Below are 22,993 nucleotides of genomic sequence, written 5' to 3'. Positions count from 1 at the left end.
TTTCTCATTCCATATTTGCAACATATATATTGTCAATATTTCTCTGAAAGCATTCAAAATAGGAGTATATTAACACTACATAATGATTTGGATATGAGAAGGAAAGGGTCAAGGAGGAAATGTAACAGCAGTTGGACAAGATTACAGAACCACTTTTCCCCTGGACTGGCACTTAAGCTCTGCCCTGTGCCTTAAACCTCTAGGCCACAGCTCTCCTGGGATATCACATATTGTATGTGGATGAGTTTTCAAAGTGACCTAAAAGATACATGGTGTACTCCCTCTGAAAAGCAATAGGATTGAGGATCCTAATATCCCAAGGCCCTTCTGAAAAATCTCATCTTATAAACAATCTTCACCACTTCATCATATTCACTAAATAACAGCAGATACTTGTTAACAGCATGTGTATTAGTCACTGAAAATAATTTATGCCTGCTTTGGGGCACCTCTAAAGAAATTATGCCTCTCCATTTCTCAGCCTTCTCTATATAACACCTGAGAAATAATTGTTTTCATTTTTCTTTGCCTCATTGATTGTAGAATAAATAATCCATGAATAACTCCCCACCCTCATTATTCTACCGTATCTGGTGAGCAATAACTTTTAGTTCAGTCTGTTTGAGGGCAATGGCAAGAGGGATGTGGAGGGATGAAAAAGAGAAGTCAGACTTGTAAAACCCGTAAACCATAATAGCCAGGTTGGCTCAGTCACGTCTGGTAGGTGAAAACCATAATGATACTTTAATGCAGCTTGCTTCCTGGCTCATTCTCCGAGTGAGAATTAATTACCGAACAAAAACATCTGCATCAGCGGCTCCTCCAGCCCCAGCTCTCTGCAGGCGGCGGGATGGTGCTCGGCCCCCCACAACTAGGACCGCCCGGAGGACTTGCCTGCTGCCGGCCTGGCTCGGATCCCGGCAGGCTGGAGCTCGGGGAGCCGCGGCCACCTCGGGGTGCGGGGAGAGAGGCAGCAGCAGGCCCCGAAGAGAGCGAGGGGCAGGGGCTTCCGCGGGCGCCCAGCTTCAGCACCGCGGACAGAGGCCTCGGGGCCACCTCCCCGAGGCTCGGCCTCAGACCCCGCCACCCTCCTCGGCTCTGAACCAGGCGGCGGAGGACGAGGAGGGTCCTGGAGGCCGGAGGGGCACAGAGGAAGAGGGAGGAGCTGGAGGAAGCGGAGGGAAGGGGAGGGCAGCGCTAGGGAGAGAGATTTTCCCTTCTGCTCTTTTTTTTTTTTTTTTTTTTTTTTTTTTTTTTGGCGTGGCGGGGGGAGGCTGCTGCTTCTGGTGACAGCGTTTCCTCCTGCTGGAAAATGATGAATGCATGAGGAGAGAGGCTCTGAGCCTGCTTCTATGCTGCGGGAGTGTCTCTGCCTCTCTCTCTCTCCCTCTCCCCTCTCCCTGTTCCTGTGTGAGTGTGTGTTTGGCTCCCCGGCTGTGTGTGCGTGTACACTGTGTATATATATCTGAACTGGGAGGTTATTGCGAGCTTCTCTCAGCAGCGCTGCTCTGTGCAGGAAGAAGGGCTCAGCTGCAGTGGAAGCATCAACAGCAGCATTAGCAGCACCAATAGCTCTTTACTCCTTTCTCCATTCCTTTCATCTCCATCTCCCTTTACCTCCTCCCCCCTCCCCCCCCACCCCCCTACCACCCCCACATCTTTTGGGGAATTGCTTTTTTTATTCTCCAACAAATCTTGTTATTTGATACTTCGTGGCTTTTTTTTTTTTTTTTTTTTCCTTCCTCTGAGGAGGCACACACACAGAAACACAGATAAATAAGAGAAAGAAAAGTACAGCGACTTATTCTACTGCTGCAAACCCAGAGACAGCAGACGAAGAGGGCGTTTGGCTTCTACCCCAAGGTAAAGCCCTGCCCCCTTTACCTCCGTGCCAACTCCTCCGAGAAAAAGAAGGGGAGAGAGAGAAGGGGCCAAAGTGGAGAACAGCAGGTCTTCTGCGGCTGGCATTTGGAGTACAAGGAGCCAGGAAGTGAAGGATGGTTGTGGTTACCCGATCTGGCTGCAGGGCAGCTCTCTTCCTCTGGATTTTCAGCAGCATTAGCTGCAAAGCCAGGACTGCTTTGCCTGCATCTCGTAAGTACCCTTTTCTAAGAAGCATGCAAAATTTCAGCACTGCAACAAGCCAGGGGGAATTCCCATAACTCTGGGAGGCTGATAATTTTTTATTTGGTTAGAATCTTGTGTTGGATTTTCTGTGTATTTTCCTGTGTATGTGTGCTCTGAGGTTTGATACTTGTTCTCAATGCTCTCATCTGATCTTTCTTACTGTAGATGGTTTTAGTGGTAGCTGGTGAGGAAAGTTGAAAGACCTGCTTTATGATATAGTCCTGGTTCTGCAATGGAGTCAGAAAAGGAGAGGAATCATATACAAGCTGTTCAAAGTTTGGGGTTGTTTTTTGTTAGTTTTTTTTTTTGTTTTGTTTTTTTTTTTTTTGTTTTTTTTTTGGTTGGTTGGTTGGTTTTTGTGTGTGTATGTGTATGTGTGTGTGTGGTTTTTGATTTTGTTTTCCCTATGTTCCTCAGAAAGTATGCAATTTGCATTTGTAAGTACTTTGCTTTCACAATTTTGTGAGGGTAAATAGGAGACGGGCAGTTTCCATAACTGTTTTATCAATGACCAACAAGAGAAAATGTTGTCTCATTTGAAGAGGAAAGAATGATGACAAGTTGATGAGAAGGAACTGAGTCAGAACAGATTTTTCAGAGTGAAGTTTTGCTTCCCATAATAAAATAAGCAAAGGTGTTTTAGAGGAGATCAACAAATGCCCTCCTAGGAAGGCAGAAGTAGTAGAAAAATGATCACATATTCACTGATGAATTTTAACTGGATTAAAGCAGAGTACTTATACAGGACCCAGTTCTGCTAACAGTGTAAAAAATGACAGTGAACTTGTTGATTTCAATGGGTGTTAGATCAAGCCTTTAACACTGCTCTCAACTGTAGTTTCCAGCAAAGCATTTGCAGGTAGATGTCAGTGTTAAGTATTTAGTTGTTTCTCTTCAGACCACATAAAGCATTTGCCATTTGCCATTTTTGAAATGAATACTAAAATGAAGTATTATATTTTCATAGACCCATCAAAAATAGACAATACTGTTGACTTTCTCTACTGTTTGTAGAGGAAAGGAAAGTGCTGAGATGTTACATATGGATGTGTTGTAACTGTGTGTGTATGATTCTGGGCTGAGTTTACTGAGTTTACTGACCAAGCATAGTATTGCCTTAGAATGTAATGTATATACTGCATAGGGATGTATATGGATCGTTATGCCTGTTTATCTATTTGTTTGCTTGGAAATGGGAATGAACATGCAATGACTGGTGAACTGGAGCATTGTTATACTTTCTCAGTCTGTTTCTATCTGTTATCACCTGGTACCTACAGAAAAATAAAATAGTATTATTTCTCCAGGAAATATTTCCAGGAAATATTCTCCTACCTTTTAAATAATTATTTATATGCCAATAGAAAATGTATAGCCTTGCCTGCATTTTTTCTTACTCTCAGAGGCCGTAGGATGTTCTGTTATTTATTTATTTACGTTTCATTTCAGAGATATATCGACCCTAAAGTTTACTGCTTAGTCTTCACTAGCCATCTACGCTTTCTTCTAAATATCTTTTCTTTATAAACATATAAATCTGTTTCAGGCTCTGCATAACAGAAAGAAAATAAAATATATATATAATATAAAATATAAAAGAAAAAAAATGATTTAGCTTATCAGAAATCTGTCCTTGGAGAATAAATTTCTTTTCTTTTCTTTTCTTTTCTTTTCTTTTCTTTTCTTTTCTTTTCTTTTCTTTTCTTTTCTTTTCTTTTCTTTTCTTTTCTTTTCTTTTCTTTTCTTCTCTTCTCTTCTCTTCTCTTCTCTTCTCTTCCTTCTCTTCTTCTCTTCTCTTCTCTTCTCTTCTCTTCTCTTCTCTTCTCTTCTCTTCTCTTCTCTTCTCTTCTCTTCTCTTCTCTTCTCTTCTCTTCTCTTCTCTTCTCTTCTCTTCTCTTCTCTTCTCTTCTCTTCTCTTCTCTTCTCTCTTCTCTTCTCTTCTCTTCTCTTCTCTTCTCTTCTCTTCTCTTCTCTTCTCTTCTCTTCTCTTCTCTTCTCTTCTCTTCTCTTCTCTTCTCTTCTCTTCTCTCCTAACACAGTTCTGAGATACTTTTTTTTTCTTGTCATTCAGTAGCTAATGACTGTAGTTTAACTTGAAAATGGCCAACAGCATGTTATCTGATTACTGAATCAAAAACAAACAATTGAAAAAAAAAGATTAACTTTTGAAAGAAGTTTGATGAGAAACAAATGGTAGCAGCAACATTACTATAACCAGAAATTCCATGAATAGAAGTTATATATAATATTAATTAAAAAATTACTTAAATACATTTCCATCTTTAAGATTTTTTCCATATATTCAAGGATTTCTCTATAACAATTCACTTTCCAAAACCACATACAGTACACTCCTCATGTAGTCTATAACATTTCATTTCTGACTCATTTCTGAAAGTGAAATGGAATTAGATTTATTTACTGGAAATAGAAATTTATCTAGAAGCATACGTCAATCTCATAATTAGAAAAAAGAGTATGTAAATACTTAGAATTTTTGTGAAGATAAAAAATGATAGGGTACCACTGCAGGAACTCATGTTCTGTGTCACAGTGTTTTGGTGCACTACTTAACTAGTTATTCTGTTGCACACTTTGATATACAAAGGGATCACTGTGCTGTATGTTCTTGGTTTGTTTGACACTTTGTATGCAATTGATTGTGAATGCCATTAGTGATTTTTTTCTCCTCCTTCCTTGACAAGACAATGCACTTTGTTTGTTTGTTTATTTATTTATTTATTTATTTGTGTTTAAATCATAACTTATGCTTCTTTGTTTATTTTGCCATCAGTTGATTTTGAGCATCATATTGGGAATACTTCTGAAAGGTTTAAAAATAGTATGAAATGCAACTTTCACTTACAACTGATTTGCAACCAAGTTTTTATTTTCTCCTGTACTACTACTTAATGTTTTGAGTTTGACATAATTAACAACAGTAAAAAGCACTTACAATATTTTTTTAGAACATATACAAGATTCATGGTGTACAGTCAATTATTAATCTTTATTTATGAGCTTGTTACTCATTTTCTTACAGTCTATGCTTACAGAGAAAAAGCTATAGTTTTCAAAAAGAATAGAATCATACATCACTTATGTTAATATATTGCATCTCAAATTTGTGTTTACTTTCCAATGTCAGTAAATCTATCACTGTCATTAAAATGATGTCTTTCAGTAATGCTGATTCAGAAATGATCATTTTGAAAGCTTTGTATCTCATTCAGTTTTATCTCCAGATGAAGTGGGTGTTGAAATTCCATTTTGTAGTACAGAACATACACCGATACAATATCACACATAGATTTTATTATAAATGTTATTAGCATATTTTTTCATGCTTTAGCAATATTTTATGTGGCTTTATTATTATTATTTATTTTATTTTATTTTTGGAATAAGCACAGAGGAATCAAATCACTTTTAACTTCTGGAATCAAGGCTAATGAACAGCTCAACCAGGAGAGGTCATCACAAGATAAAAAGTAACATAGAAAATACAAATTTCATGTTTTATAGTGTTTTACATGGCTTAAAAATGGAATGATAAAAATAACACTATCAATAGAATAACTTTAAATGGTATACTGTTCTTAAATAACATGCTAAGGGGATTTAAAACTGGGTTCTCTGATTCTCATGAAACCAATACAAAAAAAAAAAATTCTTTTATGGCTTTTTTTTTTTTTCTTGTTTTTGCAGTTGTTGTTTTGGTTGTGTCTTTTTAAGTGTAATGTAGAACTACTAAAACTTCAGTTCTGATATTATTATTAATGCATTTGCAGTAAGTTCCATATCACTGCTGAAGTTGACGTTCAACCCTGTCCTACAATAATTGATGTACAAACTAAATGATGGACATGTATAATGATCATTAAGATTGTGGAAAAGCAAAAATCTTTTAGGTTTGAATGCACTTCATGCAGAATTTCCTTGTCTATTAATAGACAAGGGTAAGTGAGCTTAATAATTAATAGCCTGCATAGATGAAAAAAGTACTAAAAGATTGTGTAATGTCCCTTTTGAAAGAGCAATGTGTGGCACTGGACTGTACAGCAGCAGTAGTTCAGGAGTCTTGAAATATTTAGAATTAGAGTAGAGAATCTATAATTCCAGGTTATGGTGCTTTAACATGGGGGGTAGGGGGATGGGGGGAAGGAGGAGGAAAGGAAGGAGATATGCTGGGTGTCATATATTTTGTTAGACTCACATTAGTTGTCTTCCAGCTAATTTTTCAGTTATAATGTGAAATAATGTGAAATCTGGTGAATTCCAGCTGTGTTTCTGTTATATTTGCATTAGCTTAGATCCTGGTTGTCTGGATGCTACATCAGAGATCCCACAGAACTTAATTTCAAATATAACAAAGCATTTTCATGTAGGTTTAAGGTTTCCTTTTTTTTTTTTTTTTTTTTTTTTCTATCCCTATTTCTTAAAGCACTTACAAACAAATGAAGTTTTTAAACTACATGCCTAAGTTTATTTTAAGACCATACAATTTCTTAACATTAAACATATGCTTACTTTTAGAATGTTTTAAGCTACAAAAATTTGCATGAATAATTAAATGTTTTTTTTTTTTAGATGTTAGGCATTGCCAAATAATAAAGCTAACATTCAAAAGGGAAAAAATATACATATTTTTTTATTTTTTAACAACATAGAACTGAGTTACAGTGTTCAGGGTTTATTAAATGAATATAATTTTTCTAGAACTCAACATGTGAATGAAATAGCAATAAGTAGCAATGAAATAGTAATAAGTAGTTTGCTGTCATTTCCAAATTAGTGATAGCAGCTAAAGTCCACATTAGTGCTGAAAAAACAAAAAGAGTCTTTAACTATGCAACATTGCACACAGCCTGATTGCACACATTCATCTATATAGTGAAAGTCAGATTCAAAGTTTGATGTAGTCAGTGGGCACTGAATCAATTGCAAATGTCACTGAAATTTGTACTAAAAAGTGGTGGGTTTGTTTGGTTGGTTTAGTTTTTGTTTTTGCTTTGTTTCCTTTTGATTTGCTTATGTTTTAATTTGTTTATTATTTAGACTCAGGTGCAAAATATGGAATAAGACCCCAAAAGTGCTTCAGTAAGTGGTTCAGTCTGCAAGAAAGTTTGAAAGTGTAGTTAAAAACTGTAAACTGTAAATTGGTCTCTGTGAACAATAGTTGTTTCTTACACAGGGATATAATAAATATTTTCTGATTCTCTCTCTCTTTCTCTGCTCAGGTACTTTTAACAAATTTGAAAAAAAAAAATCACTTCATGCCATTGTGGCAGGAAATTCTATACATTTAATATATTAATCAGTCATGAGGAGCTGTAGATCTGCTTGGGTAACTCATTCACTATAGGTCTGCGTTTTCCTGGACAATGTGTTTTCCTGTAGGAATCTTTGAGTATTTCAACTTGAATCTGTAAATGTTATAAGCATCAGATCTCATGTTCAATGTTCAACAAGTATAGCAGTATTTAAAGTTTTGAAATATTTTTTATACAATAACAAACTATGCACAAGCTCTAATATTTGGTTATTTTTGTTTGTTTGTTTTGATTTTGTTTTTGCTTTTTTTCCTTAACCCTACATTTTGTTTTTCTACATATGCAGAAGCTGATTTACTTCTGAGAAATTTGATTCAGAGTTCAAACATAGTTAAAACTTGAGGTACACCACTACCTGTACCTGCAAAGACACAGACTTGCAAATGTGTGCATGATTTCAGTTGCTTCAGATAGAGAGTGATAGAGTAGCAACGGTTTCTTTCATCAGATGAAACTGAGTGAATTTTCATTTTTCTTAGTTATCAAAATTGTAAAGAATAAATTAAGAATTATAACAGTGCTTGGAAGAGGTAATATGATCAGGACATGACTTCCAGAATCAATGTGAACATGGGGTATTTATTTGAAAGATCAAGAATTTCATCTCTAGAACAAAGAGTGCAGTCTATTAGCTCCAGTCTTCTCCTGCTGAAGTACATTGAAATTGTGCCACTGATTTCAAGAACATTTTCTGTCAGAGAAAAGTTCATGATTCAGTCCATAATACACTAGAAAATATTAAAAGGTTCTTCAGACTTCAGCCTTTGAACCAATATTAATTTTAAGTATATCACACATCATTTATTCACTTACTTTATTGGTATTATATAGGTAAATAATCTGAGATCACCAGCTAATTGAAGAACATGTTAAGTTTCTAAATTTGATGGTGTTAGAAATTGCAGTTATCAGTAATCAATTCTTTTGAGCCATTTTCTCTTCCAGCTTTGAAGGTATAGAATAGATAAAAGATGTAGATATAAAAGCATTCCCAAGACTATGTCTGACATTTAGAAAGAAATAATGCATATTTAGGATTTGGTAGCATTGCAATTTTACAGACAACTGTACAAAGTTGAGATCTTTCAGGCCTAAGAAATTGTCTCAGTATTCATACACTACTGTAGTAGCTGAACATTTCATATTTGTTCCTGAAGCTTGAATAACTGATTATTCAGAGCAGAAAAGGATATTGACTTTCATATTTACACCCTCTTCATACTCCCCAAAAAGTCTAGTGACTTTTCAGTCTAGTGACTAGCTTTACAATCTCCTGTGGAGGTGGTTCATTCAGACATTTAAGTTAGATTGTCATGTTAAGCCTTCTGAGGGATAGAAGACGTATTTAAACTTACAGTTTGTATTTTGATGTTAATATATAACAAGATTTAAAATATTTACTTTTTCTTTTATTATTATTCTATTTTTTTCCAGATATGTACACACTCCAAAGATGTGTTTTAAATAAAACAATAAAAAAGATCTACTCAACAAAACTAGGGACTTCTTTGCTGTTTTTGCATTTGTATCAGTAAAAGTACATGTTATTTTACAAATTTAAATGCATGAATAAAATAAACAGATAAAAATAGTTTTTAGTAGCCATGGAGTACCTGAACAGCTTTAGCCAAACAATTTTCTAGGCAACAATGAATGTGATATTTTAGGATGAATATTTGTTATTTATTTAGAATACATGAAGTCTCATTTTAATGGGAAATAACATTTTACTGTAGAAATATAGTATCTATTTAAATGTAATATAAACATCTTGTATGATTTTGTAAAACTGCTATAGTATCCAAATTTTTGTAATATTTACTAAGGAAAATCAGCTATGCATGTTACATTTCTGTCTACTTTCTCTATTTCTACATATGTTGGAATTATTTTTACCTCAAATATAGAGGTGTGCCGCTGCTCATTTTTATATTGATTAAATAGTGATGAATTCTTGGACTGTCTCCAATTGCTCAATAGTCTTGTATATGTACACTGATACTTACTGTGACACCAGTGGAAACCTGGAATTTACAGGGAAGAGATACAGGAGAAGATGAGAAGATGAATAGGTGGACCTAAGACGTGTAGACCTAAGACCATGCAAGGGTCCATTTCCACAAAGGGTAACAGAAAGTCTGTGAGGGAAAATTTGCCAGAGGAGAAAAGGAAGAATTACTGTCATATCTAATGGAAAGTTAAACATATATGTATACAGGCTTAATGCACTGGGATACAACACAGCAGGCAAGGGAATTACAATGTATTTCAGGTTTTCATGTCATATGTGTTGTGTTTAAATGTCACTGCTGTATAGTTATTGATACATATTTTGAAATGCAGTTAAATTGGGATGTAATTTTACTCCCATTTACATTTATGGAAATATTAGCAAGGTTGTGGTTGGGGAAAACCTTACAATTAGAAAAAACAAACAAACAAATAAAAAACAACAAACAAACAAAACAAAACAAAACAAAACAAAAGCAACCAATCAACCAAAACCAAAAACTTTAATATACACCCTTTTGACCCAGTTTTCAATCACATCCCTTAGTTTTACCACTAGATTCTACCCAGACTGTCACTGAGACAAAAAAGGGCTTGTACCTTTTATTTTCTGTTACCTGCATCTAGATAAATGGTCTAATATCTTTACAAAGATGAGGGAAAATTAAAACGAAGGAAAATAAATAAATAAATTAAAATGTATATACATTCCTTCCCACCTTTTTTGGGAGGAGGGGAGGGAACACATTGAAAAATGAGGAACTGAAGTGAAATTTATTTCTCATATGATAACAGTAACATGTTTTCTTTATGTGGAGAAATAGAGTGAGAGGTCTCCCAATCCACAACACTTGCACTGCATTAAGAGACAAATAAGCTTCTGTGAGAAATGGAGACAGAAACATATTCTGCACAGGGCTGTCTCTGCTGGATATATGCTCCCAAGGTCCAGAAAGGTATACACTAATGTGCTTTCCTTCAGTTTTACATCCAAGAAAAGTTATGTTACTGAGCACTGTAGATATTTGATGAATGTCTTATCTGCTTCTTACACAGTGTGGTTAGGCTGTCAGAAATATGTTTCCTATGGGCACAAGGTGGTATCCACTACAGTTTCAATCTTCTTCCAAAAAACACATATCACCACACCATACACCCTTTTGCTTCTATTCTATACTATATTTGCCATTGTTCATGTAACTCCTTTCTCATTTTATTAATCATCTTACTCCTCACTCTCTATCCTCTCTCTACTCTTCCCTCCAGCAGTAAACTGACTCTACTGACTTCTCTGATATTTTTATTGATTCATCACCATATCAAGTGATTTGCTGTGGTTGAAACTAAGGGAGATTGTCTTCTTTGATTCCTGATTAATTCATCCATATGTGAAAACTAAGTACAAAGGTAACAACTCAACTAAAATTCCTTCACTGCTTAATTGCTGTGTCATAATCCTGGAGTATTAAATCAGATATTCAAATATTTTGAAAGAAGTTAAGATTTATTTTTTCCAAAACTGATTATTAGAATATAATTATAAGGACTTTTATTAAAGTTTATAATTATGCAAAAAATACACGGCTAAACTTTCAGCCAGTACAGTGTTTTTCTTTATTACACACACGGAAAGAAAATGAATCAAAAGAATGCTGTGACTGAATCATGGCCCCAAACCTACATATTCAATAGCTTAGAAAGCCAATAAGGATCAATGATTTCAGCTACTGTGATATGGTTGGTTGTTACTGCTTTTGCCTGCTTTGCATGTCAAGCTAGTGTCACATTTCATCCCAGCACTGTATCTCTCTGGAACTATCTTCTTTATCTGAGGTTTATGATTTTACCAATGATCTGATTAAAATGTATAATGTTTCCTTTTACCTGCTGACCTAGATGTCACAAGTTTTCAATGAAAAAACTTCAATTTCAAGTCATCTTCAACTTCAAAGAGCATGCATTTTTTTTTTCTGCAGGTCAATAATAAAGATGTTAAATACTGAAGGGTTGAAAATTAGATTTCCAATGGTTCTCACTATAAAGCACTCATTTCCTTTGTTACAGTTACACTGAAGCATTTAGTATGTCACATTCATAGGAATTATAAATCTTTGTTGATATATACTGGCAGTCAAGAAGCTTCAGAATTCAAAATGTCTACTATTTTATTATATACAGAAGTAGATATAAGCACATATATATGTAAATTTGATGTGATCCAAAGTTGTCATATCAGCAAAAAAGAAAAAAGAAAAAAAGGAAAAAAAAAAGTCCTTCCCTCCCCCAAAAGCACTGTAAGACATCACGATACTTCAACAAGATCTATTTTCTATAAACCTATGCTGATTTTCACGAATTATATTTATATATATTTATATATATATATATAAATATATATATATATATATAAATATATATATATATATATATATTTATATATATATACCTCCTTTGAATTTTTATCAACCAGGTTCTACTATTTTGTCTAGGGTAAATGTCAGTATGAGCACCTTTTAATTACACAGTTTTTTGTTTTGTTTTGTTTTCCCAGTATTTGCACAACATATTTTCTTTCAGTTTTTTAAAAGTTTTTTTTTTTTTTTTCCCTACTTTTACTGTAAATAAGCAATAATACTGCTCAGAGACCTTCTCTGAGGCAGGTTGTCCTGTTAGTTTAAAGCTGTCTAGCCTTGTTAGCTGCTGTTTAACATCTTCCTCAGTAGCTATTAGAATGTAAATAGTTTTGTTGCCACTCTGGGATCTGACTATGCAGTATTGTTTGTTTTCCTAACAGTGTATGTTTCTGTTGTTTTCTACATGATTGGCAACTTCAACATTTGTATGTAGCAATCTTTTTGTTGGGATCCCTTTGCTACACATCTCCTCTCTAACTTCTCCCTCTTCCCCTCCCACCCCTCCATCTCCCCCCGACTCCCCCCGACTTCTTTTTTTTTTTTTTTTTTTTTTTTTTTCTATGAATGTCCACTTGTGGTGGTTCCACAGGAGCCAATTTTAGGACCAGTTCTCTTTAATGTTTTCATAAATTACTTGGAAGGAGGACTTGAAGGTACACTGAGTAATAGTGTCATAGGATGACACTAAGTAATAAGATAACACTAACTTGGGAGGAACTGTTGACTCTATTGTGGGTAGAGAGGTCTTACAGAGAGATTGTTTGGGCAATCACTAACAACATGACATTTAACAAGAGCAAATGCAGGATTCTGTAACTGGGAAGGGGCAACTCTGTGTATATGTGCAGACTGAGGGTAGGTATATGTGCAGATTGAGGGATGAGAAGCTGGAAAGGGATCTGGAAGGGAGAAGCTGCAGAAAGGGATCTGGACATTTTGATAGGTGGCAAGTTGAATATGAGTCAACACTGTGCCCTGGCAGCCAAAAGGGCCAACTGCACCCTGGGGTGCATTAAGAATAGCTTTGCTAGCCAGTCGAGGGAAGTGATTGTTCCACTCTACTGTGGTGCGGCCTCACCTCAAGTACTGTGTGCAGTTTTGGGTGCCAGAATATAAGAAAAATATACACCTAGAGACTATCCAAAGGAGGGCTACAAAGATGTTGAAGGGTCTAGAGGGCAAGATATATGAGGAGTGGTTGAGATCACACAGTTTGTTCACTCTAGAGAAGACGAGACTGAGGGGAGACTTTGTCTTGATCTACAGTTTCCTCCTGGGTGGCAGCAGAGGGGCAGGTGCTGATCTCTTCTTTCTGATGATCATCAATAGTACCCAATGTGATGCTGTGACAGGGAAGGTTCAGGCTGGATATCAGGAAAAGGTTCTTCATTGAGAGAGTGCTGGAGTTCAAGAAGTACTTGGACAACATTCTCAGACATCTGGCCTTATTTTTGGGTGGTCTTCTGTGGAGCCAGGAGTTGAAGGTGATGATCCCGATGATCCCTGTGGGTCCCTTCTGACTTGGGATATTCTACGATTCTATGATTATGTTTTCTGTGAATAGAAAAATTAATCCTAGTATCCCCTTTTTTTTTTTCTTTTCTTTTTTTTTCTATATTTCTTTGGATCTGATTTACAGAATGACAGAATGACAGGATAGGTTGGAAGACACCTCTGGAGGTCATCTGGTCAAACTCCCTTGTTCAAGTATGGCCACCTACAGCAAATTGCCTAGGACCATGTCCAGACAGCTTTTAATATCTCCAAGGGTGAAGACTCTATAACATCACTCAGCAACTTGTTTCAGTGTTCAGTCACCCTCAGAATAAAATAAAAAAGTTCTTCCTAATGTTCTGATGATGACACCACCTATATATAATTTTGTGACCATTTCCTGACAGGTTCTACTCATCCCATTTCTCCAGCCTGTTGATGTGCCTCTGAATAAGGGCACAACATTCTAGCATATCAGCCACTCTTCCCATTTTTTTGTCATCAAGAAACTTGCTGAAGGTGCATTCTGCCCCATCATCCAGCTCATTAATGATGTTGTATGAGGTCTCATGCGAGTCAATGTTGAAAGTCTTACTGAAGCCTAGGTAGACAGTATGTACTACTCTCCCTTCATCTACCATGCCAGTCATTTCATCATACAATTTTATCAGGCTGGTCAGGTATGACTTTCCCTTGGTGAATCTACACTGACTACTCCTGATGATTTCCTTGTCCTTCTGTGCCTGGAAATTGTTTACAGGTTTAGCTGTTCATTCATCTTCCTGGTGACTGAGGTGAGGCTGACCAGCCTATAGTTCCCTGGTTCCTCTCTCTTACCATTCTTGAAGACAGGAGTATCATTTTCTTTACTCCAGTCATGAGGACAGTCCTCCAATCAATATATGTATATTTAAAGACTTCTTAAAGTGTTTAAAAAAGTCATATAAATAGTCAATTTTTATTTTTATTTTTCTGAATGAACTATTAAGTTCTGAAGAGGTCTAGCTACTACTGCTACTAAATATACTTAAGTGTGGATTTATATCTCCATCAAGGAGCAACCAAAATATATAATTAATACTGAAAACACATACAGAAAATATTTATTTAGAAAAAGATCCACAAGACTAACAAGAATCTTATTACACTAAACATTTTAAAAAGTTTTGTTGTTGTTGTTGTTGTTGTTGTTTGTTTTTTAAGCTGAACAATAAGCCCCTGAAGACATCCAAACATTCCTGAATAAGTCTGTGATAATGACAAATATTTTAAATTCTTGGAAGAAATGAGGCAACCATATGCATAAGCACATATTAAAATCAAAATAAAAGATAATAAGTGACTGTTCAACTATGATTCTCTTTATCAAATACTAATATGAGAGTAGAAGTGTGTTAGCTATATTGTTGATGTTAATGACATGACATTTCTGATACAAATTTATTAATAGATGTTTTATTTCTGGCCTATAAAAGAAAATATTACATGTACGTAATTATATGTCAAAACATTTTATTTTCAAATAATTAGTTTTGCTAATATAGAAGTAGTTGCATCTATAAGTTGTATCCATATATAATATTAATATATAATATTAATATAAGTTGTATCAAAAAGAGTATCTGTGTGGTCTGATATGCATTTAGGTATATTGTTGGTAACAGACACAATGAAGTTGCCTCAAAGTTTGAGTTGAGTAGATGACATTATCTTGAAGGGAATTAAATCTAATTTTAGATAAATCTTAATGCTCTACATGTGTTTCCATCTGGGATAAAGAAAATACCTCAGGAATGGTCAGATTACTTAATAAATTCTCTAAAATTGATTTTAATTTGGCAAAGGGCAATGAAATCAGAATCTGGAGAAAAGGAATGTGATACGTTTCTCACCCAGTAAAGAATTTGGAACATAATGTGATATTTGTGATATGTTTGTCATATATAATTTTTAAAGACCCTATGTTAATTGAATATAAGTATATTCCAGCAGAGGGCCACAAAGGTGATACGGGGCCTGGAGCATCTTCCCTATGAAGAAAGGCTGAGAGACCTGGGTCTGTTCAGCCTGGAGAAGGGGCTGAGAGGGGATCTCCTCAATGTATATAAATATCTGAGGGGTGGGAGACAGAAGGATGTAGCCAACCTCTTCTCAGTGGTTTGTGGGGATAGGACAAGGGGCAATGGCTGCAAGTTAGAGCATAGGATGTCACGCACTGACATGCGAAAAAACTTCTTCACGGTGAGAGTGATGGAGCATTGGAACAGGCTGCCTAGGAAGGTTATGGAGTCTCCTTTTCTGGAGATATTCAAGGCCTGTCTGGATGCCCACCTGGGCAGCCTGCTCTGAGGAACCTGCTTTGGCAGGGGGGTTGGACCCGATGATCTTTTGAGGTCCCTTCCAACAATTCTGTGATTCTGTGATTCTGTGATATTTATATTCCTTCCGTGCCTTACACATGCAGATGTTCATTGGGGAATAGTTGTCATGAAGGAATCTTTCAAATTCTTCCACTGAGCCTGGTCTCCTGTTTCATAACAGGAAGATCTGTAAGATCTTCAGATCAAAGGTGAGACTATGTAAGAATTTCCATAGTGGATACCTGATAACGTTAAATTCAAATACAGTTAGATTCAGTCTGGCTTGTAAGAAACAAGGTATTCTATCTTGGGATCTATTGGATATAGGACAAAGAAAAGAAACATAAATATTTCTCTAAGCAAAATGCATTTGGTGACTTTGGAGTTGTAGAAGGGTGATGTGAAGACAGAGAGTACTGGTTTTGGGGTAGTAAGATTTTGGGTTAGTAAGGTCTAAGTGTTTTTGTTGAGGTTTGTTGTATGGCAACTGTATGTTGACGTTTGGAATATGAATGTTAATGGCTGGTCCTTACTGCAATGGAAAAGAGAAAGTACAGGTTATCACTTCTAGAGGCAAAATGATTCAGTGTCTCTATGAAAGTGTCTTAATGCTGCAGGAGAATAATCTGATTTGTTTAGAATGAAATAAAACATATGGTTGTTATACACCAAAGACTTAACTGGATGTCTCAATGTATCAAAGCATTCTATTTAGACAATAATAATGTTATGTTTTATTTAAATTGTAGAACATAATATTTATATTATGTTATATTTTATTTATTTATTTTATATAATTAAACAAATTCATTGCTTTTATTTTCAAAACCTTTTTATAGATCCTGTCTTCTCACATACTGGTGTAAATCTCCAGTAACTACACTGAATTCTGGTAAAGTTCCAGTTTAGTGCATCGAAGTGAATATTAATTAATAAATGAACTGAATTTATTGCAGTTAATTTGAGATTTCTCAGCTGTATTACAAGTAGCAGCTATTTTTATCCAATGTCCATTTGAAATTAACATTTCTGTTTTTCTATATAAAATATTTTTGATGGAAAAAATAGTCCTTACAGCTGAAAGATTCAAGGTTTTCTAGAGAACATTTTGGGTAATTTGAACTTTTAATATTTAACTAAGCCAAGGCATGTAATTGAATGAAAGTAGTTGGATCTTTTCAATAGAAAATATTGCAGATACTGTGAAATATTTTAGTACCTCATATGTTTTAGTGTATCGGTAATCTATCTTCTCTTTTAGAATTAACATTGATTTCTTTCTATGACCATATGCTATGTAAATAAAGATAGACATAATTATGGGGCTGACACCTTAAGTATGTGCACTTCATTCTTTTTATCTTCCAAAAACTTTTTTGAGCATACTCTGGGAGTTTCCCATATAACTGCTGTACTTAACTGAGATTCATCAGGTACTGGACCGCAAAACCTTCATGAAGAGAACCTACATTAAATATACTTTTTTTTTCTCTCTCTTTTTTTTTTTTTTTTTCTGTTAAGAAGTACAATGAAAACCTTATGGAAATTATTATTGACTGGCACCAGTGCTAAGTGCTAAGATTGTCAAGAATAGACACGTTTGCTTTTATTTTTTATTATTATTATATTTTATATTTATATTTATAATATAAATTATATATTAAATAATAATATAATATAATATAATATATATTAAAATAATATAATAAATATATATTATATTTAAAAATATAATATATATTTATTAAAATATATATTATATTTTTAAATATAATATATATAATAAATATATAATAAATATATAATAATATATAATATATAATATATATATAATATATATAATATATGTAATAAATATATAATATATATATTTATTATATTATTATTATTTTATTTATTAATCACACAGAAATTCTGTGTGATGTCATATTGAAATATATTAGCAAGGCCTGCCCACTTCAAATAAGTATATCAAAACAAAATAAAACAAAAATATAACCTAGGAGTTATATAATCCTCTATTCTACCCCTTGAAAAAGCTGCCAGAGGTAACCCTCAAAAGAAATCACATCGATGCAACATTATCCAACCAAGCACAATCTCTCAAATGCTTCACAGGATCTGTCCTTCTTCTGCTGGCCTATTTTTCATATGAAAATATGATTACCCTGTAATATTACAGGCAATGGAAGGAAGGTGTTAAATTATGGATTCTATTCATGATTTCCATCAACTTTCTAATTTTTTTAAGTGACATTATTAAGCAGCAGATTCAATAAGGCAACACTCACTGCTCTCACTTTTTTATCTTTTTTTTTTTTTTTTTTTTTTAATTTTAGACAGGAAGTAATGAATTTCAGAAGAGTACTAGTACACAAAAATCATCAGTAGAATAGAGGGTTATTCACACTTTAAAAGTTGAACATGAACATCATTTTTTCCTCTCATAGTAATTAATTCAAATTTTATTTCTTTTCTATGTTTCCTTCTTTCTTGCCATATGGGCTTCCAGATTGTCACTGGCACATAGGGAGGAAAAAATAAAAGGTGCCCCATATGCAAGAACCTAAACAATAGTTTTAAAGAAAAAAATATTCTGCAAAAATCTATTTCTTCCAGAAGCTGACCAGTGTTTGTACAGTGTCTGTAAGAATGATGTTCTAGAAGCTCTCAGCTGTAGCTCCACCCATATGAGCTGTAACTCATAGCTGCCCACCCATAACATGTTATATATTGTAAGACAAAAGGGATCCAGTCTTTGCCATCCTTATGCATATGTTACCTGCTGAAGTACTCCACTGCTTTCACAGAATAATGTAGCAGTTAGCAGAAATCACAATGGCAAATCTACAAATAATTTCTAAACATTAAGCATTTATATTAGCATTAAGTCAGAGAACATTGTTCACTATTCATTATCTAATGACTGGAAAAGTTTAGAACTTTTAAAAACGAAATCTTAGGTTTGATTTATTGAATGGAGCTTGGAACAACATACAAAGTCCTGCTTGTTTTAAGTAATTTGCTATTAGAGCAGAGAAGAGAGATGTACGCAAACACTCTTCCAAGTGTGTGCTGTTCCAGGCTAATCAAATGCAGACTGGGCAGTTTTCAAAGTTAACAAGAGCCCCAGGGATGCTTTCCTCTCAGACTGCTGTATTAGTTCTAAGCAAGCTCTTGCAGTTAAATGGAGACATGTGCTTTTGTGATTTAGATAATACTTTTAAGATTGTGCTTAGTATTCCCGTATCCCATTTTCAAGTCTCACTCTTAAAAGCAGTGGAATGAAACAAGGTTCACTCAGCATCCTGAATTCCTCATTAACAAAAGATAGATTATAGAATCATAAAATCATAGAATATCCTGAGTTGGAAGGAGACACAAAGATCCTTGAGTCCAACTCCTGGGTCTGTACAAGACTGTCCAAAAATCAGACCATATGTCTGAGAACATTGTCCAAATGATTCTTGAACTGTGGCAGTGAAGAAGCATTTCTTGATATCCAACATAAACCTCCCCTGTCACAGCTTCACATTATTCCCTTGGGTCCTTTCACTTGATCACCAGAGAGATCAGTGCCTGACCCTCCATTTCTGCTTGTGAGGAAGCTATAACTGCAATGAGGTCTTCCCTCAGTCTCCTCTTCTCTAGGCTGAACAACTATTTTACATAACAAGGTTGTGTAAAATAAGTTAGTTACAGAATACATATATAGAAATGATTATTGATAAGTTTGCAAACTTCAAGTTAGGCATGAGTGTTGATCTGTTGTGACTGTTGTGGTTTAACCTGCCCAGCAGCTAAGCATCACACAGCCTTTTGCTCATCCTCCCCAACTCCCTCTCTGGGATGGAGGAGAGAATGAGGAAAATTAAGCCCGTAGATTGAGATAAAGACAGTTTATTAGGACAGAAAAATATAAAATAATAATAATAATAATAGTACTACTAATAATAATGTGTACAAAACAAGTGATACACAATACAACTGCTCACTACCTGCTGACCAATGCCCAGCCTAATCCTGAGCAGCTGCCCCCCCCACCCTGGCCAGCTTCCCATATATGCTGTTTAGCATGACATCAGATGGTATGGACTGGCCCTTTGGCCAGTTTCGGTCAGCTGTCCTGGGTCTGTCCCCTCAGCTCCTGCTGCAACCCCAGCCTCTCACTGGCAGGACAGAGTGAGAAGCTGAAAAGTCCTTGGCTTAGTGTAAGCACTCATCTGCAACAATTAAAACACCAGTGTGTTATCAACATTATTCTCATCCTAAATCCAAAACACAGCACCATATCAGATACTAGGACGAAAATGAACTCTTATCTTAGATGAAACCAGGACAGCTAGAGGGTAGTAAGGCTCTGCAGAGGGATGTGGATATTCTGGATTGATAGGCTGAGGCCATCTGTATGAAGTTCAACAAGGCTAAGTTGAAGGCTAAGTGTCCCTGCACCTGGGACAAAACAATCCCATGTAATGCTACAAGCTGGGGGAAGAGTGGCTGGAAAGCTGCCTATTGGAAAGGGAAGTGGGGGTATTGGTCAATATCTGGATGAATATCAACCAGCAGTGTGCTCAGGTGGCCAAGAAGGCCAACAGCATCCTGACTTGTATCAGAAATAGTGTGGCCAGCAAAACTGGGAGGTGATTGTCCCTCCATATTCAGCTCTGGTGAGGCCACACCTTGAATACTGTGTTCAGTTTTGGACCGCTCACTGCAAAAAGGACACCAAGGTGCTGGAACATGTCCAGAAAGAGCAACACAGTTGGTGAAGGATCTGGAGAACAAGTCTTATGAGGAGCAGCTGAGGGAACCAGGGTTATTTGACCTAGAGAAAAGGAGGCTCAGGGGAAACCTTATCGCTCTCTATAAATACCACAAAAGAAACTGTAATGTGGTGAGGGTCATTCTCTTCTCCAAAGCAATGAGTCGTAAAACAAGAGGGAAGTTGCAGCAGGGGAGGTTTAGATTGGATATTACAAAAAAATTTCTTCACTGAAAGTGTTGTGAGGCATTGGAACAGGCCACCCATGGAAGTACTTGAGTCACCACCCCTGAAGGTATTCAAAAATGTGTAGATGTGCCGCTAAGGAACGTGGTATAGTGGTAGAATTGTTAGTGCTAGGTTAACAGTTAGACTTGATGATTTTAGAGGTCTTTTCCAACTTCAGTGATTCTATGAGTCTACATGTATGATTCTTAGGATTGTGAGATCTGAATTGTTTTAAGAATATAGGGAAAGAAATTTGAGTGGTCACAGTTCCCCAGATCTGCATATATATATATATATGTTTATATATATATATATATATATAATTTTTATTTTTATTTGTATTTTTTTTCCTGTGAATACATTGAAAGCTTTCATAGTATAGTAGGATGATGTTCAGTTGCTTGGTATTAATGACTTTGTAGAAGAAGGGCAGTATTACTGCTTAAGAGCTCTCTGCTACTGGAGAGCTAATAGTCTATGAGGCCATAGACTGAAACTGAAAGCAGACGTTTGACTGCAATAAAATAAACCTGTTTTCCATAGCTTAGAAGTGACATCTTTCCCCTCTACATTCAACAAAATTTAATACATTTTAAATGCAGAGAGATCTCACCCTCAGTGTCTCAGTTCCTATTAATCACTTTAAATAGAACCATGAAGACCACTCTCTTATTGTCTTGCCATATGTGTTAAATATGACGCAGCACTGAATGAATATACAGAGTTTGATCCCTTTTCTTTTAACAGATGATAAAACAATCACTGACTAATGTGAATCTCTGTATTTTAATGGGTGATGTAGCTTTCAAGTGAGGTAAAAATGCAGAAGACAGATTTGACAGTCATTGCACGGACAGATCATTTTTAACCCATATTGCAGAGGCTGCTGTGCTTCCCTGCTGTGTAGGTAGGTCAGTAAGTCAGTTAGTATGGGGCTAGGCAGGTCAGTTAGACCAATGAACAACTTACACAGACCAAGAATTATCAAAACACTTGTGCTGATGCTTCTTGTTGCAAGATATGAAGGAATGCTATGACTGGTAATGGACACACTGAAGTGTGTTCACACTCTGGAAATTGTGGAGCTGGACAGAATTTGGCAAAAGGTACTTGGATGACATGCTTTATATTGCAAAACATTAACAGAATGCTGATTTTTCTTCATCCTCATTTTTTATTCCCAGCTTAATGTTAATAAAGAGCTGTCAGTTATTTCTCTTCCGCAACTTGCAATATCTGACAAATATATCTGTTACTGGGGTATAGCTTTATCAGCGTTAAAAAGTATTTTTTAATGTATTTAAAAGTCAGTTTGATATTTATTCTGTAACCAATTGCAACAATATTTTATACAGTTCTATCTAATTGAAGTAACATTTTTTTTTCTTGTCATCAAATCTTAATTGATAGTCCTAAGATAATAAGTAGGATAATGGTACAAAGAAATAGAAAAAGAGAAGCTAATAAGAAATGAAGCAATTAAGATGGTAGACAGTGTTAAAGATAGATAATAATTATCCTCCTCTCAAAATTATATGAAATCTGATTGATGTTTCTCTGAACATAGTAAATGAAGCATGTTATTTTCCCTTTTTCTTTTGAAGTTATTTTGTATTATACTTGTAAATTCCTAGGAACCATTAGTGCACTGTACAATGAATTAAAGTACCATAGTTACATTAACTTATTTTCTGCCTTCTCTTTCATTTTCTCCTTTATTTTTCTCTGAACAAGTGCCATTTGTCCCATATGGGCCTTTGAATTAAGTTTTCTCTGTCATGGGGGCACATAGGGTTGGAAAAGCTGTGAACTTTAAAACCTGACTGGCAGAAAGGAGCCTGACTTTCCTCTTTCTTTTTCTCCTTGACACCCCTTTCTCCTACTGAACTATAGAACATCTCTCCCTTTTGATCTGTTTGCTATTAAACCATTAATCAACAACCCTCCTCTGCTTCTGGTTCAGAAGGAAGGTCAGACAGCAGTAGAAAACATGTCCTTAAAGAGGCTAGAGGATGGTGTTTTTTGTTTTGGGGCATAAGGAAGTAATATAATCTTTCCCAAGCACTTCTGGTCTGGTCCCTACTATTGCTTCAAGCCAAAAGAGAAGATTAATTTGAATCTTAGGGCTGGTGTGCACACTGTCCAATTTCTGATTATAATGACTTGCCATATCATTTAGTCAAGTCCCATAGAAATAGTTTTCCCCGTCTTCACTCATATTTTTCTCTTTAATTATAAAAAACATCTATTTCAGAATTCTTG

At 35.4% G+C, this 22,993-nt stretch overlaps 1 protein-coding gene across 1 annotated transcript in view; it reads left to right on the top strand.

Moving 5' to 3' along the window:
• Positions 1–1,997: 1,997 nt before the first annotated feature.
• The window catches only part of CNTNAP2 (contactin associated protein 2), a gene marked incomplete at both ends in the record, with an annotated part of 1,150,499 nt that continues 1,129,503 nt past the window's right edge, over positions 1,998–22,993 (top strand). The window contains one exon of the mRNA XM_084306678.1: positions 1,998–2,094. Within this exon, the coding sequence (XP_084162804.1) occupies positions 1,998–2,094 (97 nt within the window). The remainder of the gene's footprint in view (positions 2,095–22,993) is intronic.

Source organism: Netta rufina (assembly GCF_964035555.1).
Source record: "Netta rufina genome assembly, chromosome: 2".
NCBI lineage: Eukaryota > Metazoa > Chordata > Aves > Anseriformes > Anatidae > Netta > Netta rufina.
Note: the sequence above shows the minus strand (reverse complement) of the source record. Positions and strands in the feature narration are given on the sequence as shown.